Source organism: Molossus molossus, unplaced genomic scaffold (assembly GCF_014108415.1).
Source record: "Molossus molossus isolate mMolMol1 unplaced genomic scaffold, mMolMol1.p scaffold_m16_p_13, whole genome shotgun sequence".
NCBI lineage: Eukaryota > Metazoa > Chordata > Mammalia > Chiroptera > Molossidae > Molossus > Molossus molossus.
In genome coordinates this window covers 12,366,125-12,383,185 of record NW_023425348.1, presented here as the reverse complement: position 1 = coordinate 12,383,185, position 17,061 = coordinate 12,366,125, and the positions used below count along the sequence as shown (strand labels likewise).

Sequence of the window (17,061 nt, the reverse complement as noted above, 5' to 3'; positions counted from 1 at the left end):
TGGGGCTTTCTAGACCTTGGGTGCTGCATGCTTCTCCAGCTGTGTCTTGAGTCCTCTCCACCTCACTTCCTGCTCCAGCCCTTCTTTGTTTTTGTTTTTTAATTTATTTATTGATTTGAGAGACAGAGAGGAACTACGTGTGGGGGGTGAGACACAGAAAGAGAGAGAGAAATTTGTTGTTCTACTTATTTGTGCATTCATTGATTGATTCTATTTTTTTTTTTTTAATCCTCACCTGAGGACACTTTTGCATTTATTTTCAGATAGAGTGGGAGGGAGAGAGGGGAGAGAGAGAGAGAGAAACATTGACGGGAGAGAGACACATTGACTGGTTGCCACCTGTACAACCCCAACTGGGGCCGGGGACCAACCGCAACCACAACCGAGGCACATGCCCTTAGCGGGAACCGAACCCGGGACTCTCTGGTCCACGGGCCAAACCAATTAGGGCCATTGGTTGATTCTTTTTATCATCCTCACCCGAGGACATTTTTCCATTTTTTGTACAGATAGAGTGGGAGGGAGAGAGAGGAAGGGAGAGAGAGAGAAACATCGACGTGAAAGGGACACATCGAGTGGCTGCCACCCGCACAACCAACCAGGGCCGGGGACAAACTGCAACCGAGGTACGTGCCCTTAGCGGGAACCGAACCCGGGTCCCTCCGGACCACAGGCCGATGCTCTAACCACTGAGCAAAACCGGCCAGGGCCATTGGTTGATTCTTGTATGTGCCCTGACCAGGGGTCAAGCCCTCAACCTTGGCGTTTCAGGGCAATGCTCTAACCAACTGAACTACCCAGCCTGCAGCCCCAAATCCTTTCCATTTCTCACCACACCTAGCTGGCCACCTCTTACCTCTCCTGCCTAGTAGTTGCTGTCTCCTGTGCCCGGAACACTCTTCCACTTCTCCCCCGTCCCTGGCACTGGTCTGATTGCTACCCATTCTTCTGTTCTCAGGGAAGAGGCTTCTTTTTCCAAGAAGTCATTCTGGACGTTGCTTTCCCGTATTTCCCCATTACAGCTCTATTATGCATTGTATTTCCCTGTCTGTCTGTACTCTGCACACTCGCCTGAGTTCAGTGAGAAAGCGTACCTTCTCCACCTTCGTAATTCCACCACTTAGCCTAGTGGCTGGCACTCAGTCAGGGTTCAAGTTATAGTTGTTAAATAAATTCTGTACCTTAGTAAACTTCATTGGGATTAATAGTTATTTTATTGTGTTGTATTTTTCTAACCTAAAAATAGGCCTCTATGATGTATATGATCAGAAAAAACATTCAATGTCCAATATAAATACAATAAAGGTGCCATTAAAAATAGCAAAGTTAGCCCTGGCTGGTTTGGCTCAGCGGTTAGAGCGTCGGCCTGTGGTCCAGAGAGACCTGGGTTTGGTTCCCGCTAAGGGCACGTACTTCGGTTGCAGTTTGTCCCCGGCCCTGGTTGGTCGTGCAGGTGGCAGCCACTTTCACATCGATGTTTCTCTCTCTCTTTCGTCCTCTCCCTCCCTCCCACTCTGTCTGAACAAAAAATGGAAAAATGTCCTCGGGGGAGGATAAAAAAAATAGCTAAGTTAGCCCTGGCCGGTTTGGCTCAGCGGTTGGAGTATCAGCCTGTGGACCAGAGAGTCCCAGGTTCTGTTCCTGTTAGGGGCACAAATCACACACCCCCCACGTGCACGCACGCACACACACACACACAAATCTCTTTTAAAAAAAAAAAGCAAAGTTATAGTGAAACCAGGAATGTTCCCATAAAGTTTATTATCAGTGAATTATCGCTTTGTGCTTGTTTTAAAATATAATACAATAGTAAAATATATTGTATCAACTTTGCTCATTCAAAAGCATGGTTATAGTAGTACTTCACGAAATGCCAATCTTACTTTGATTCAGATATATACCACTGAAGATGGCTATTAGCTTTACTTGAGAGAAGAAAAAGTTCGCTCACAGAGCTGTGTAGATCAGTTTTCACAGAGTAAAAAGCTCGAGACGGTTCTGCGATCCACAGGTTTCCGAACGTGGGGCGTGTGTGGCTTGCCGTCTAGCGTGGCTCACTTCCATCTCAATCTGCTGCTTTTCAAAATCAGCCTCAGTTTTGGCTGGATAATTCCGACACATTCTGGGACTTGTTCTTTAAAAGCTGCCACAAAAACTTAAAGCATAATTCGTACTCATCCAAAGCTGTGCTCTCTTCCGAAAGTATAAAATGCATCAAGTTGATTAAATTGTGTTATGTATAGCCTTTGCGTTCGCTTTCAAAATCCCTATTTTTGTGACCGGGCATGTCTTCACGACAACTATGTGGCTCCTTTGAACTCTGGGCAGCTCAGCCCTGGAAGTTGAGCACAATTTCCAATGACCAGCCACTCAGTCCACAGGTCCAGTGGGACTCTCAATACCTACCCTCCCATCAACAAGTTTCTTGTGAAATTTCCAGTTCAGTGTGTTTGGCTGTCTTGTCATGTTGGTAAACAAACAAACTGCCCCTCAGAACCACTGAGAGTTGCGTTCCTGAGATCAGGGGAAATAGCTTTATAAATCTGAGTTTTCATGACTTAGAGTTGAGCCTATCCCTATATTCGAATTAACCAAATATCCATACTCTGCCACTCTTTCTAAATACACGATCCCACAGTCTGTGACTAGTGTGGACAGGATCATGGGGGATATCAATGACTCCATGCTGCCTCCCAAAGTCACGTGCCTCGAACCCTGTGATGTATATAAGCCAGAAGGGCAGGGCTGAGAACAATCTGGATGGTTACCCAGGCCACTCTTCCTTTCAGAGACCAGGAAGTTGAGGTCCACAAAGCAGCGGTCCGCCCAAGGTCACCCGGTGTGTCCGTGGAACACGCAGGTTTCTGACCCCGGACCAGTGCTCTGAAATCCGGCAGCAGGCTTGCCTACTTCAAGTCCTGCACAAGGTCCCAGCCACCAGGAACCAGGGACGTAGAGTTTCCTAGTACCCATCTCTCCCTGGAACTGGCCCACCTTTAGGAGCGAAAGAATTTTTATGATGACGAAACCTTGATAAAACTTCCCCTTCTTGATTGCAGACTGGTGCAGCAACTATGGAAAACAGTATGGAGACTCTTCAAAAAATTAAAAATAGAACTACCTTATGATTCGGCAATTCCACTTCTGGGTGTTTATCTGAAGAAATCCAAAACACTGGTTCAAAAAGCCCTATGCACTGTAATAACGGCAGCATTATTTACAATAGCCAAGGTGTGGAAGCATCCTGTGTCCCTCCATAGACAATTGGATAAGGACGATGTGATGCATACATACAATGGAATGTTACTTGGCCATAAAAAAGAATGAAACCTTACCGTTTGCAACAACATGGGTAGATCCAAAGGGTATTGTACTAAGTGAAATAAGCCAGACAGAGAAAGACAAATACCGCATGATTTCACTTATATGTGGACTCTAAAGAATAAAATTAGCAAACACACAAAACAGAAACAGATTTATAGATGGAGAACAAACTGATGGTTGCCAGATGGGAAGTGGCTGGGGAGCTGGGTGAAAAAGGTGCAGGAATGAAGTATGAATTGGCAGCATAGGAAATGTAGTCAGTAACATTGTAACAACTATGTATGGTGCCAGGTGGGGACTAGAATTCTCGGGGGATCACTTCATAAATTATATAATGTCTAACCACTATGCTGTATGTCTAAAAATAATTGAAAAATTTTAAAAAGACTTTCCCCCTCCCAAGCTGTCTCTTCTGAGGCCACAGTTAACCCTTTGTCACCACTCAGTGCCAGGAGAGTGCTGAGCACTGTACTTACTTCCCATCTACAACCACATCCCCCTTTCACAGATGAGAACACTGAGGCACTCTGAGGTTACATAACTTGCCCCAGGTCACAAAGGTAATTAGTGGAGCTGGGAGTCCAATCCAGGCAGTGTAGATCCAGAGTCCTTGCTCTGGGCTCTGCTATTTCCAGGCAGGAGCAGATTGTTCGAGAGAGGAAACTGAAGATGCCTGTACTAGCAAACTGCCTTTTTTGTCTGACCTTTGCTACAACCTCACCCTTCAAAACTCCTGTTCTCCCACCCTCTTTCCACATGTCGCTCCCTCCCTGCGGGAACCTCTCAGCAGACCCGATGTGTGTGTCACTCACCCCACCTCACTCCCTGGGCCCTGGGCCTGACCCTCGACACCACAGCCTCACTGCCCCTTCGCCTTTCAAAGGATAACCAGTTGTCCAGTTTATAAACTCCAATTTGACTTTAATAAATTAAATTCCAAGCCATCACACAGCAATGGACATCATCATCTCCCAACATACCACGGTGCAGCCCTGCTCATGCTCCATCATGGTCTTGAAATAAAACCCCTAATGCCACCTGTTCAGGGAAGGGTCCCCACCGAGCCCCTGAATCCCTCCTTCCAACAGAGCCACTGCTCCTGGAGAAGGCATCAGGTACAAAAATGGTAATAAAGGGGAACGGAGGGATGAGGAGCAGAAGTGGAGGCAGGGAGGTGGGGAGTACCTGCCCCCCATTCCGGGCACTGGCTGCCAGTGTCCTCCGAGGGAGACACTGGTGCTGGTCAGAGTAGGGACCTAAGGGAGGTGTGGGAGCCCCACCCAGAGGGACCTGCCTACCCTCCTGAGACAGGAAAGAAGGGTCACCGGGGAGAGATGCCCTCTATCCTCTGTTCACTGAGAGTCCTGGACCACACGTATTATAAATAGAAAAGAGAATAAATAAGGGGGGCAGCTGGGGAGCTGAGCACCCTGGAACTCCTCCGAGGGCCAGTGTCAACAGCAGGCGCACAGTTCTGAGGAGTGCCCACACATGCCAGGACAGAGCCCCTTCCCTCCAGCCACCCCCCCTCGGGTCCTCAGCCCAGGGGCTCCTCTCTCTCGGTCCCCACTGCAAGTACCCTTCCAAGGGCCCCCAGCCCGGGACAGGGCTTCCCCGCCCAGGCTGCGGGTCCAGGAAGGGGACCCAAGGGGAGTCGGGCGTGGGCCTGTCCCAGCTCAGGAGAGGAGGCCCTCAGAGCTGGGGGCTGGGGCTGCCATTGGCCTTGGGTTTGGTTTTGAAGGAAAAGCGCTTGATGAGGCGGCGGGAAAAGCTGCCGGCCTTCTTGCGGACGCTGGGCGTGGCCGTGGCGTTGGAGAGGTCGTCGTGGGACTGGCTCAGCCCAGCTTCCTTCTGTCGGGGTCTCCGGCGGAAGATGAGCTTGGTGCCGCTGCGCAGGAAACTCACTGCGGGGGAGAGGGAGGCTGAGCGGAGAGGGGGGCACGGGGGGGGGGGGCGGCTGAGCGGAGAGGGGGGCACGGGGGGGGGGCTGAGCGGAGAGGGGGGTAGGGGGGCAGGCTGAGAGGAGAGGGGGCAGGGGGGCAGAGAGGGGGCACGGGGGGAGGAGAGGGGACACGGGGGGGCAGGCTGAGCGGAGAGGGAGGCACAGGGTGGGGGGGGCAGCCTGAGCGGAGAGAGGGGCACGGGGCGGGATCAGGCTGAGCGGAGAGGGGGGAACAGGGGGGGCAGGCTGAGCGGAGAGGGGGGCACGGGGGGAGGAGAGGGGACACGGGGGGCAGGCTGAGCGGAGAGGGAGGCACAGGGTGGGGGGGGCAGCCTGAGCGGAGAGAGGGGCACGGGGCGGGATCAGGCTGAGCGGAGAGGGGGGAACAGGGGGGGCAGGCTGAGCGGAGAGGGGGGCACGGGGGGGGAGCAGGCTGAGCGGAGAGGGGGCACGAGGGGCAGGCTGAGCGGAGAGGGGGGGCACAGGGGACAGGCTGAGTGGAGAGGGGGGCACGGGGGGCAGGCTGAGCGGAGAGGGGGGCACAGGGGACAGGCTGAGCGGAGAGGGGGGCACAGGGGACAGGCTGAGCGGAGAGGGGGGCACGGGGGGGAGCAGGCTGAGCGGAGAGGGGGGAACAGGGGGGACAGGCTGAGCGGAGAGGGGGGCACAGGGGACAGGCTGAGCAGAGGAGGGGGCACAGGGGACAGGCTGAGCGGAGAGGGGGGCCCAGGGGACAGGCTGAGCGGAGAGGGGGGCACAGGGGACAGGCTGAGCGGAGAGGGGGGCACAGGGGGCAGGCTGAGCGGAGAGGGGGGCACAGGGGACAGGCTGAGCGGAGAGGGGGGCACAGGGGACAGGCTGAGCGGAGAGGGGGGCACAGGGGACAGGCTGAGCGGAGAGGGGGCATGGGGGGGCAGGCTGAGTGGAGAGGGGGGCACGGGGTGGGATCAGGCTGAGCGGAGAGGGGGGCACAGGGGGCAGGCTGAGCGGAGAGGGGAGCACAGGGGGGGGCAGGCTGAGCGGAGAGGGGGGCACAGGGGGCAGGCTGAGCGGAGAGGGGAGCACAGGGGGGGGCAGGCTGAGCGGAGAGGGGGGCACGGGGCAGGGGCAGCCTGAGCGGGGCGGCCGAGGTGCAGAGCACAGCCAGGCCCTCGGCCTCCAAGCCAGGCTTCCTTAGGAAAGAAAGCAGAGACAAAACATGCCCTGTGTCCTTCCTGAGGAAGAAGCGGGGGTGCCCGCGGGATCTGTGTGGCTGGGGACAGAACCGGGCCGAGGAGGAATGTCCCCGGGCTGCGGCTCTGTGTGCAGACTGCAAGCTGGCCCCTTACTATGGAAAGACAGAGGCTGTGCAGAGGGGTTTCTGAAAATGTCCTCAGCCCGCAGGTGTGGCTCAGTGATTGGGCATCGACCCTGCACCAGGAGGTCACCGGTTCGATTCCCGGTCAGGGCACATGCCCAGGTTGTGGGCCCAATCCCCAGTGGGGGCGTGCAGGAGGCAGCCAATCCATGTTCTCTCTCATCGATGTTTCTGTCTCTCTCATCAATGTTTCTGTCTCTCTCTCTCCTCCCTTCTTCTCTCTCTAAAATCAAATAAAGAAAAAAAATATTTTTTTAAAAAAAATAAAAATAAATAAATAAATGTCCTCAGAGGGAAACATGAAGGAACAAGGTTGGGTGGAACTGACTTATGGACAAAATTCCAGGATGTGCGCAGGAACGGACACATCTGGGAAACTTCAAAGAGGTCCATTGAGACCAACTTATGAGGAAGGTGCTGGCACAGCAGCCTTTGGGTTTAGGAATCTGATTATCCACAAGTGGTTAAATACAGCTCTGGTGGACAGACCCGCTGACACAGAGATGATGTTTGAGGACGCCTTCATCTTCAGAAGTTAGGACTGCCCGGCCAGTGGCTCAGTGGTTGAGCGTTGACCTCTGCACCAAGAGGTCGCCAGTCAGGGCACAGGCCCAGGTTGTGGGCCAGATCCCCAGTGGGGGGCATGCAGGAGGCGGGCAATCGATGTTCTCTCTCATCGATGTTTCTGTCTCCCTCTCCTTCCTCTCTCTCTAAAATCAATAAAGAAAAAAAAAGAGAAGCTAGAAGGACCATTACTATCCACAAAGTGCCACTACTAGAGCCATGGTCCTAGGGGAGCCCAAGGTAGGGTTTCTTTACTCACAGGGGAGAGAGTACAGATGAAAGGGAAGAAGAAATAAAACAAGGGAAGGAAGACACACACTTAGACACAGGAGAAAAGGAAAGGGGTGGTAAATGATGTCGCAGGACCCAAAGCGTCAAGTTCCCTCTCTACTTGAGCTCGGCCGAGACAGGCTGGGGTCTCTGGCAATCGGTCAGGAGAGGACAAAGCAAATTGGCGTTCGTGTCCCGACGGGTCCAGGAGGACCCAGGTCACGATTCTGAGCACAGAAGGTGGGGCTGCCAGCATCTCCCACCTTTGTGATCTTTGAGGCTGCGGGTCTCTAGGGCACCAGTAGACCCTGTTTCCGACTCGACGTCATCCACAGACGGCCTCTCAGAAATGTCCGACCGTGTTGTCTCGTCTGCTTCCTGGGCACTTGTGGGACTGGAGAGAGCTTCTAGGGGTCCTGGAAACAGGACTGGTGGGTCTGAGGGAGGTGAAGAGGGATCTCTGCTGGTCCCTGCGTGACCCTGCGTGGAGGCTTCCAGAGATGCCGCATAGCCCAGGGACAGTGCCAACTCATCCTGAGCAACGGGCACCTGGCAAAAGGGACAAGTTTTAATGGACCGGAGTGACCCATTAGGGCTTCCTCCCTATCCCAGCTCCTCTCCCCAGAGCCGTTACCTTGGAAACGCCCGAGATGATGAGAGTGCTACGCTTAGTGGGTGTCTTCTTGGCTGCCCGCCCACTGGGTTCAGTGAGCTGGCGAATCGCTGTCTCTGCGACAGGGTCCAAGCCGTTGGAAAGGTGGCTCTCCCCTGCTGGGGACAGACGGTGGGCAACCTGACTCCTCTCCCTCTCCTCTTGGACTTGACCCCCAGGCCCCACCCACAGTGGTTTTTTCACTCTGGGGCCCGGTACCAGCCAGCGGTCACATTCCCAGTCCCCCACTCACGGCTGCTGCTGTGGGAGGCGCTGCTGGGACCGCTGTTCTCACTCAGCACCGTTGTCGTCTTCTCGGTCACCTCCACCTTGGACGGGGAGCGGGAGGGGGAGTCTGGTGGGCGGGGGAGGGTCAGTGAGCCGGGAGGTGTTTCAGAGCGGCCCCCGTCCTGTCTTTGTTGAGATGTAGGCTTTGGTGACTCAGAGTATGGGGTGACTAAGAGATGATTAATCACAGGAGTGATTAAGAAGATGCCACGGGGCCCTGCCCGGTTTTGCTCAGTGGTTAGAGTGTCAGCCCTCGGACCAAAGGGTCATGGGTTCGACTCCTGGTCAAGGTCAAGGGCACATACACAATCCAGGGTTGCAGGTTTGATCCCCTGCCCGGTCGGGGTCATGCAGAGGGCAACCAATCCATGTGCCTCTCTCACATTGATGTTTTTCTTTCTCTTTCTCTCTCCGCCCCCCCATTCTATCTAAGAAATAAAAATTTAAAAATTTAAAAATCAATGGAAAAACATCCTGGGGTGAGAATGAAAAGCAGCAGCAGCTGCCACCATGGGACAGAGGATACACAGGAACCAAAGGGGAGTATGGGAAAATGCCCTGGGCCCACGGGGGGTGTGGGAGAGGCCATGAAAACACTGAGAGGTGCAGAGATGGCACACGGGTTCAGTGGAAGAAAGGGGATCCCAGGGGACCCCTAGAGACGGGAGAAATGTCACGGAAGACCCTGGGAGGAGATGAAATATCACAGAGGCCACTGGGTGAGTTGAGGGATCCCACAGGACAATGGAAGTTTGCGGGGAGAAGGAGGGAGTGATCAGGCGGTTGGGGCTGGGAAAGAGAGGGGAACAGACCTGGGAAGAGACAGAGGGGACTTGGTCCCGTGTGAGGGGTCGTGGACCCAGGACTGAGTGGGAACAGTGGGGATGGAGGGATGTGAGGGACACCTGAGAGAGACAAAGATAATGAGGATGTGGGCGAAACCAGGGGCCGCTGGAATTGGCGCTTTCCTTTGCCCTGTCCCTGTCCTGCCAAGGATCTGGGGACCCAGGTATGGCTGGACTCTCAGGCTCCCCCTTTTTACCTAATTTGCCATCTACGCGGGGCCGAGACTGGACCGTGGTGACTGTGGTGACGATGGTGCCATCGGGCATGATGGTCCGGTCCAGCTCAATCTTTTTGGTCGGTGTGATGCTGGGGCGTGGAGTAGAAGGGGTGGGCGTGCCCAGGTTCCGGGGGGAGCCCTCCTCATACTGAAGCTGTCAAGAGGCGGGAGAGTAGAGGCCAGGCCTCAAAGACAGCCCTCTCCTGTCGCCTCCCTTCTCCCCCAGGGGTCGGCTACTCACCTCCACTGCCATGGTGGCTGCTGGCCCCAGGGCCTTTCCTGGCCCGGGGGTGAGTGGGCACACCTGTCTTCGGGACAGCGGTCTGGAAGGGGAGCCCACAGGCAGTGTGGTCTGGCCGAGGAGTTCAGCTGCGGAGAGGGTTGGCGCTGGGAGCTGGGTCCACGGCCAGGCCCCACTCAGCGCCCACCCAGGGGCGCCCCTTCCTGCTTCGTACTCACTGTCTCCACAGCTGCTGCTCCTCAGCACTTTGAGGACCAGCTCCCGGCTCTGGGGGCCCAGATCCCTGTGGCCAGGAGAAGGGGGGGGAGGGAGAAGTTAGCAAAGGGATCCACCCTCTCAAGCTGATCCAGGCCAGAGGCAGAGAGAGATACACATACATAAGATGCTCCAAGAAGATTCCTGCCTTCCAAGTACGTTCTCTTCCCCAGAGAAGCGGAGACCACATCCTCAGCTGGGCCTTCAAGCCCCCCGGTCCTGCTCCACCCTGCCTTCCGGTCTCTGTTTCAAAGTGCCATCCTTCTTTTGCTCAAGCTCGTCCCTCTGCCAAGCACACTGGTCCCTCACAGTCTGTGGAAATCCTCCTCTTACTCATCTCCTACCCTGGCCACTTCGGCTCAGTGGTTAGAGCATCAGCCTGAGGACCAAAGGGTCTCGGGTTTGATTCCCAGTCAAGGGCAGTACCTGGGTTGCAGGTTTGATCCCTGGCCCAGTGGGGGTCATGAAGGAGGCAACCACTCAAGGTATCTCTCTCACATCGATGCTTCTCCCTCCCTCCCTTTCACTCTATCTAAAAATCAATGGAAAAATATCTTCGGGTGAGGATTAACAAAAAATAAAATAATATAAATCAATGTCACCTCCTCCATGAAGCCTACTCGGATCCTTATTCTTCTACAGGAATTACCCTCCCCCATACAAGCACTCCTATGCACTTTTTGTAAACCTCGACTAGGGCCTTATACCATCTTCTTTACATACATCCGTCTCTGCCTCGAGACTGAAATCAAATCGGGGTGGGGAGCGTATCTTGGTCATGTCTGTATCCCTGGGACCTCGGTTGGGGGCTGGCATATTGGGGGCTGGCATACAAAAGGGGCACACACCAAGGTTCAGTGAAAACAGAGCTGGTCCCTTCATGCCAGGGCTGTGCCGGAAGGGATGTTTCTCAGCCTGCCCTGGGAGCAGGGGTGGGGTGGGGGAGTCACTCCTTACAGCGCCAGGTCCTCCGTCCATTCCACCTCGGGACCAGCCTTCACGGGCTTGGTCCACTTCTGCTGCGTGGGGTGGTCGAGCTCAGCCACGCAGCACAGCTCCCCGGTGCCTGTGAGGGAACAGAAATGAGAAGCTGCTCAGAGCGAAGGTGGGCGCCACTGCGGGGCAGAGAGGCCTGCGCGGGCAGAGGGCAGAGGGCCTGCAACCACAGCCTCCGCAGCCCCAGCCACTTCGCTCACCCTCCAGCTCGCTTCCCAGGTGCGATGCTCGAAGCTGCCGCAGGAACAACCGGGTAGGTCTGGAGGTGGGTGGCTGGGCCTGGGACGCCACGGCTGGCTTGTCACTGGGCACCTGAGAGCAGAAGCAGGTAAAAAGAGAATTCCGACACAGCACCCCAGGGACAGCATGCCTGCACACTATTTGCTTTTTTTTTATTTTTATTTTTTGTATCCTCACCCGAGGACATTTTTCCAATCCTTGTACAGATAGAGTGGGAGGGAGAGAGAGGAACAGAGAGAGAGAAACATCGACGTGAAAGAGACACATCGAGTGGCTAACACCCGCACAACCAACCAGGGCCGGGGACAAACTGCAACCGAGGTACATGCCCTTAGTGGGAACCGAACCCGGGTCTCTCAGGACCGCAGGCCAACGCTCTAACCGCTGAGCCAAACCAGCCAGGGCCTATTTGCTTTTTTAAAGATACGTATTTTTTATTGATGTTTAGAGAGGAAGGAAGAGAGAGAGAAAGAGAAACATTGAGAAACATACATCAGCTGCCTTCCGCATGCCCTCTACTGGGTGGGGATGGAGCCTGAAACCTGGGCATGTGCCCTGGCCAGGATTCAAGGGGGGGGGGGGCACACATGTTACTGCATGGGACGATATTCAACCAATGGAGCCACACAGGCCAGGGCACAAACTATTTGCTTCGAGTGCCTACTCACCAGACCTCCGGGGGCAGAGCAGGCCCGGAGGTTGACCATCATGGCTGGCTGGGTGCTGACGATGGCGTCCTTAATCAGCTCCTCGATGGTGGAGAGCTCCACTTGGCCCTCACCTCTCTAGTGAGAACAAAGAGATGGGGCCCCAGCTCTGCTTCCCCTCCCCCTGCTGCTCTTCCTGCCACCCCCACCCCCACCCCCACCGGCCGCTCCCTCACCTCTCTGGCCTGCAGCTTGGGAAGCACCGTCAGGCTGAGATCTGGGCGACCCCTGAAGGCCCAGGACACAAGGAGCCCCTCACCAGGGATTTCCTCCAGGCTGACTTCCAACTGGGGACGGGGACAAAAAGGCTGAGTTGACTTGCCCAATTAGTCCCACTCCCCAGGACCCTCTCTTCCCAAATTCCATCTCAGAACAGAACCAAACTGAAAGGCAACTGAACCACCTGCCGCCCCACTCTGCTTCCCACACCCCCTCCACCTGTGTCGGTGGCAGTGTCAGAGTGATGTGGTAGGTCTCCATGGAGACGGCAGCGGGGGACTGTTGGGTCACAGAAACTGGGAACATCACCTCCTCAGCAGAGAGCTGACAGTGCAGCACCTGGGACAGGCAAGGCGTGGAGGCACAGGGTTAGGCAGGGAGAAAGGACGCTCAATCCCGCGTTGCCCTGCCCTGTAATGGGTCAGCAGACCCCTCCCCTCTTCAGTTGTCCTTGAGACCTGACTGCTTTGGGGCCACAAGTTCATAAAAGAATCATAAAAGCCAAAGACTCTTCTCTCCAGAAAAATGTAGACGTAAACACATGTACTACATGTTGCATGTAATTTTAGTGGGATTCTCAGACCTCCTGAAGCCAATCCTTATCCCTAAGCCAATGAATGACCCTTGGACTCTGCCCCCCCTGAGACCCTAAAGAAGGCACTGTCCATCAGACTCTTACCATGGTGTGCTCTGATTGGTCTACGCAGGTCACATGACCAATGCTGGCTCTGGGTGAGAGTTGGGGCACCTCCTCAAAGGCGATTTGGATGGAGCTCTGAGGGAGTAAAGTGGACACAGGATGAGGTCTTTGGAGCTACCCTTGCAGGACTGGCCTGCTCAGTTGCTGGCTGGGACCCGGCACTTCTGACCCCTCTTTGACTAAGGGCTTTAGAATAGGAAGTATTCTCCTTGAACCCCACCTATCAAAGGGCCTGCAGCTGCTATGGAGAACTGGGGAGCCAGACTACCTGAGACCAGATCACCTTGAACAGAAGCCCCTAGATTCTTCCTGGAATACCAGGAGCCTCCTCTTCTCCCCCCAACTTCCTCTTCGTCCTCCATCCTTTACCCAAAGAAAAGGATGCATAGAAAAAAATAATACGTAAAGGTGTCGGCTGGGCAGAAAGAGACACAGCTGAGCTACGGCTAAAAGCAGTAAGGCCACTTATTCCAGGCAAGAGCTGAGAAACCAGGCTAAGCCTTCTTCCAGACAAACAGGACGTGGATGCGCTCAAGTATGATTCTATGCATATTCTTGGAGATGAAGACAGCTCAGCATGGCCTTGGGGAACTTGACCAGAGGGACTGGGAGAAAAGCAAACTCAAAGGGCTCAAGGGTCCCGGGGTCTGGCTAACTGCTCAAGGCAGACAGCAGGGTGGTATTAGGGAACAAAAAGCTGCTTAGCTTAGGTCTTGAAAGAGCTTTCTAATTCTTTCACAGCCGCGGAAGCGACCTACTGCTGCCCCATTTGGGGAGCAGGATGGGAAGAAGAATTGAGCAGGGGGCACAGGCTGAGCCGACAGCTCTTCCTTGGGTCTTGGGACGGGAGGACACAAATCCACAGGGTTATTTGCCTGGCAAACCAAGGGAAGCCAGTTTCTCTGCTCTTGCAGTTGTCTTGTTTGAAGGTCAGGCCCAAGGAGATGGGGAGATGGATGCTTGGAACCCCAATCTTCCTATCCCCTGCAAGGGAGGTCAATGTCCAGCTGAGTCAGCTGCCTTAGGGAGTCACTCCTGACCCAGGGACAAGGTACAGGGACAGCTGGGGGGAGGTGTGAGGTCAAGATGTAGACTGGAAGATGTCATCTGGGTTTCTGCTGGCCAGCTGGGCCGGAGACAGAGCAACTTCTTGTGTGGTCACTTCTGTTTCCTGGCATCTGGGGAGCTAGCAGAGTAAAGCCCTCACACTGGTGGTTGCTGGAAACGGAGAACCCTCTGAGCAAGGGGCCTTGGATGGATGGATGTGAGAGCAAGGAGAGATTCCTGGGCCAGGATGGGTAGGGCCCGGGGAGAGGGAGACCTCTGCCTCCCACCCACCCACCTCTCACTCTTATGACCACGCTTCCTGCCCCACCTCCTGGGAGGTCAGATGCCCATGGTGCAACGGGAGGAAGTAGATTAGGCTAGTTTGTGACTGACTCTCAAAGGGCAACTCCAGCCTCATCTACTGGGAAGAACGTTAATTATCAATCTGCTCTCCACCTAAACTACCTTTCTCTCAACATATCTGCATAGGAAAAGGTGTGTTAGGCTGTAGCAGTGAATTACTGAGGGGTGAGGGTGAGGGGTAATTCAGGCTCCCTTGGAACCTACCTGATCACACCAGGGATTTGGGACACGAAAGGTTAGCTGGGTGCGGTGGCAGGAGAACCAGGCAAATTCCCTGGGAAGGTGCACCTGTCTCCCTTCTACCCTCACATTCCCCCACCCCAGCACAGTCAGCACCCGGACTAGGCGGAAGTGCCCTCGGGCACAGGGATTAGCGTTGCTATGAGAACAGCAAGTTGTGCAGGGCTTTGGGGCCAGAGTACCCTGACCACAAGAACAGCGAATTTGGGACACAGCCGGGTGTCTACAACCTCCGGCCTCCCCTGCACCCTTTTCTCCGACCCCGGAAAGGAAGAGAAGCCAGGAGGTTCCCCAGTGGATCCCCACCCCCACCCAGTATGAGCGAGCAGTCCCCCCCTGGAAGGAAGGGCTGAGCGAGGGGACCCCGAGGTGCTCCTGTCCGACTCACCCCATCCCTGCAGGCCTGCTCGTTGAGCGCTCGCACCCAAGCCCGCTGCCAGTTCTCCCGGAAAGACTTGAAGGCGAAAAGTGAGGCCAGGAGGCCCCGGACGCCTGGCTCCCCCGGGGCGCCCGCCCGAGCGGCCCGCAGCCGGAGCAGCGAGCGCCACACGCCCGCCCGCAGGGAGCCCGCCGGCGGGGCGGCCGAGGCGCGTCCCGGGCTGCGGGCCCCGCGCTCCCGCAGCGGCCACCAGCCGCGGGCGTACTGCAGCAGCCAGCCGAGCACGGTGAGCAGCGAGGCGGCGAAGAGGATCAGCAGCGCCGCCCAGCCCACGTCCCGCGGCCCCCAGCCCGGATCCATGCTCCGCGCGCGCTCGGGCGCAGCCCCGGGCCAGTCCCAGCTCGGCTCAGCCGCTGCCCCGGGGGAGCATGGCCCAGGCGCGCCGCGGGGCGGGCGGGCTCCCCCGGGGCTGGCGAGCGGGCTCGGGGGCTCTCGGGGCCAGGCGCCCGGGACCAGCGGGGCCAGAGATCAGCCAGAGGAGTCCTGGGGCGCAGCGCCGGGCGCCCGCGCTTCGAGGTCCGCTCGCTCCGGCCCGGCGGTCCGACGCGGCTTGGTCCCGCGCGGGACTCCTCCCACCCACGGCGCGGGCCCCGCCGGACCCCGGGGGGACTCGTCTGCAGGAACCCGGGGCTCGCGGGCCGCCCCAGCTCCGGGAGGGCTGCGTGCGCAGAGCTGACACTGACAACACGGCCGGCGCCCCGCCCCCACCCGCCCTTAAAGGGGCCGCACCCGCGCGGGGTGGGGCTTGGGGAGCCCGGCGCGGAGCTCTGGAGCCCCGCGCGAGGGCAGGGCGGGAGCGGAGGCGGTTCCGCGCTGGAAAGAGGCGGGATCTTTGACCACCCCAGCCCATCCGGGAATGGGGTGCTCCCTCTTCCCCGAGCTCACCGCCCGAGTAACTTCACGCGCCTGATTCACCGCCCCCGCGTTCCCCTGTGCTGCTCAGAGGTCTGGGGGTTGTAGTTTGGGGTTAGGAAGGTGACTGCTGGGGACAGCATTTACCCCTCCCAACACCTCCAGGCTCTGCTGCTTCTTGGTTCCCATTTCCTGGCCGAAGTTAGGCCCCAGGGTATGGGGGTGCAGAGCACCCTCCTAGATGGAAAGTGCCAGGCAGAGGTCCAGCTGACACCGACCAGAGAGAAAAGCAGAATGTGAACCCGGTAGAGGTTGAGTATAGAACATGGACCATTACCCCCCTCTACCACTCCCACCCCCCCTTCCCCTAGGAGCTGGAACACGGGAACACCCTATTAACGTCCTTGCTGCTGTGGCTTGTTCTGGAGATATTTCCCAAGCCTGGAGCTGCTTGTTTTTTTAAAAAATAATATATTTCCATAGTAACAGCGCCTGCCTAAGGAACATGTGCAGAGGGTGGGGTAATGAGCAGGGAGCTGGTGATGTAGCACTGGACTGTCAATAGATTTAGCTAACCTGGCCGATGTGGCTCAGTGGTTGAGCATCCACCCTGCACCAAGAGGTCGCCGGTTTGATTCCTGGTCAGGGCACATGCCCAGGGTGTGGGCCCGATTCCCAGTGGGGGGCATGCAGGAGGCGGCCAATCGATGTTCTCTCTCATCCATGTTTCTATCTCTCTCTCCCTTCCTCTAAGATAATTTTTAAAAAGTAATAATAATAAAAAAAAGATTTAGCTAGAGGACCCTGACATCCAAATACCTAATATCCCAGTAAGCACCCCCAAATTGTGTTATAGGTACACCTTTTCCTAGATTTAAGATATAGGGATTCCAACCCTATAGGACAGGGGCTTGTCATTGCTTTCTGGAGGCAGGGGAAGGAAAACCCCACAAATGGATTCAAAAGAATCTCCATTCCCCCGGAGGTCCTTCTCCACATACATTGCTAGGACTTGGGCACACGGTACCTTCCTTAGAGAGGTAAACAGGGCCGGTGTTAAATCTCCTCTCCCAAGTCCAGTTGCTAGTCTGAGGAAGGAGTACCTGGGAGTAAGAAATGCTCTTTATTTATTTATTTTTATTATTATTTTTTAATCCTCACCCGAGGACATTTTTCCATTTTTTGTTCAGATAGAGTGGGAGGGAGAGAGAGAGAGAGAAACATCGACGTGAAAGGGACACATCGAGTGGTTGCCACCCGCACGACCCAACCAGGGCCGGGGACAAACTGCAACCAAGTTAC

The 17,061-nt window shown here is 55.9% G+C and overlaps 1 protein-coding gene across 3 annotated transcripts; it reads right to left on the bottom strand.

Moving 5' to 3' along the window:
• Nucleotides 1-3,696: 3,696 nt before the first annotated feature.
• C2CD2L (C2CD2 like) lies at nt 3,697-15,207 on the bottom strand. 3 transcript variants are annotated; one of them, XM_036259431.1, is made up of 14 exons: nt 14,857-15,207; nt 12,798-12,893; nt 12,338-12,457; nt 12,076-12,186; nt 11,861-11,977; nt 11,153-11,264; nt 10,914-11,022; nt 9,920-9,984; nt 9,702-9,829; nt 9,440-9,614; nt 8,363-8,464; nt 8,092-8,228; nt 7,721-8,006; nt 3,697-5,228 (listed from the first exon to the last, which is right to left on the bottom strand). In XM_036259431.1, exons 1-14 carry the CDS (start codon nt 15,205-15,207, stop codon nt 5,017-5,019), a joined length of 2,121 nt encoding a protein of 706 aa, XP_036115324.1. In that variant the 3' UTR covers nt 3,697-5,016. The 3 variants fall into 3 exon arrangements, with proteins under 3 accessions (XP_036115324.1, XP_036115325.1, XP_036115326.1); XM_036259432.1 differs by having other exon boundaries at nt 8,092-8,225; XM_036259433.1 differs by lacking the exon at nt 12,076-12,186 and having other exon boundaries at nt 8,092-8,225.
• Between the last annotated feature and the right edge of the window lie 1,854 nt (nt 15,208-17,061).

Bases quoted from the DNA above. Each gene is read 5' to 3' on its own strand.
- C2CD2L (XM_036259431.1), bottom strand. From the start codon at position 15,207: ATGGATCCGGGCTGGGGGCCGCGGGACGTGGGCTGGGCGGCGCTGCTG. The intron at 12,458-12,797 runs GTAAGAGTCTGA...TGCCTGTCCCAG, and splicing joins ACCAATCAGAGCACACCATG to GTGCTGCACTGTCAGCTCTC. The intron at 5,229-7,720 runs GTGGGAGATGCT...TCTCCCCCGCAG, and splicing joins CAGCCTCAAAGATCACAAAG to TGAGTTTCCTGCGCAGCGGC.